General features: G+C 44.6%; 1 protein-coding gene across 1 annotated transcript; it reads right to left on the minus strand.

The window, feature by feature from the left end:
- Nucleotides 1-158: 158 nt before the first annotated feature.
- LOC106534192 (endogenous retrovirus group FC1 Env polyprotein) lies at nucleotides 159-744 on the minus strand (the record flags this gene model as incomplete). Its single annotated transcript, XM_014030763.1, is given in 1 exon segment — nucleotides 159-744. A coding segment is annotated over 1 exon segment (586 nt), but the record flags the coding sequence as incomplete, so codon positions are not given.
- Nucleotides 745-1,418: the final 674 nt, after the last annotated feature.

The raw sequence follows: 1,418 nt of genomic DNA on the forward strand, positions 1-1,418 counted from the left end.
AGAATGATTAGTGACATGAAAATAATCACATGATTTCAACCATATAATGATAAAAACTGGGTCTTACATATAAACAACAAAGCAATTATCATCTCACTCGGCCATGCCCTCAACATCATTGCAAGGTGTAAAAATAGTAAGAGGGACTGCCAGCCATTCATCATCATCCAAATCAGACTTATCCTCATAATAAGTCGAACCAACAGAATTGTCATCCATCGATGCTTCCAGGAGTGGGTACGAATGARTATCTCGGGCACCAACAGGACCTATGGCTGTGGCGATCAATTTGTTAACAAGAGAGCGCATCAAGGGAATCACACAACATCCACACAACGTCAGAATGGCTGTAACCACAGCAATGGAAATCAGAGCAGACGAGGCCAGAGCACGCCACCTGCCGAAGATAGCATTCATCCAGCTGTCCCACCCAGAGGTGTCAACACCAGAATGCTCCTTCATTAAGACATTGAGAGTACGAAGACCCTCAATGGCTTTGGTGATGCTGCCACCAGTGTGGGTGTTGTTAGGCAAGAAGACACAGCATTGCTCACCAAAGATGGAGCACACTCCCCCCTTTTCAGAGAGAAGCATGTCTATGGCGATGCGGTTCTGGAACGCCATCAGTGACGTCGCCGCCAGTTGCTCTGCGATGGCCCGGAAACCATACTCTGTAATATTTCCCAGTCTCTGAACGCTAAAATGGATGTAGTTAATTCTCGAGGTGTGCTTAGCAATTGTAATCTGAGGTAAAATACTCTCAAATCCAGCAGTTATTTCATTAACAAGTTTATATTCATCCGGAACACCCCTCGGAACACCGATCGCGTCAATGTATGTTGGATTGTGACCTGGAAGTTCAAGCGCAGCACGTCTGCGCCTGTTGTGGTGATTTGTCATCTCTAAGGCTGTGCCTAAATCAGCAAAAAGTTCACTAGCAGAGGTTGGATAAAGTGAAATTGGCATTAACAGTGTTACAATAGCTAACAGCCCTTTTGCVCCTGTTGGCAATTTGTCAAACAACCGATAACTTCCTCCCCACCACCAGATGTCACTCCTAGACAAAGGAATGAAAGAGGAACTGACAACAAGAGTTTCAGAACACCATTCAGCAGTCAAATTACTTATTTTTGCATGTCCAGTAGGAAAAGATATACAAGAGAAATTAGCTCTAGCTACCTGATTGGAAAAGATGGGCTTCTGAGCTGATGTGGGAGAAATAGGATAAACATGGTCAAAGAATTTACATTCAGTTTTCCTTGGAACGGTGTTTTCCATCACGTCCAGGATATAGGTGGAGGTCAAAGTTGCTGGAATCACCTTGAGAACAGGCCTGGGGTCGGATTTATAAAACTGGCGTACGCACAATTTGAGCCCAGAAACTTGCGTACGCCACTTTGTACGCCAAGGTTGTGATT

This window comes from Austrofundulus limnaeus, unplaced genomic scaffold (genome assembly GCF_001266775.1).
Source record: "Austrofundulus limnaeus strain Quisiro unplaced genomic scaffold, Austrofundulus_limnaeus-1.0 Scaffold1114, whole genome shotgun sequence".
NCBI classification, from domain to species: Eukaryota; Metazoa; Chordata; class Actinopteri; order Cyprinodontiformes; family Rivulidae; genus Austrofundulus; species Austrofundulus limnaeus.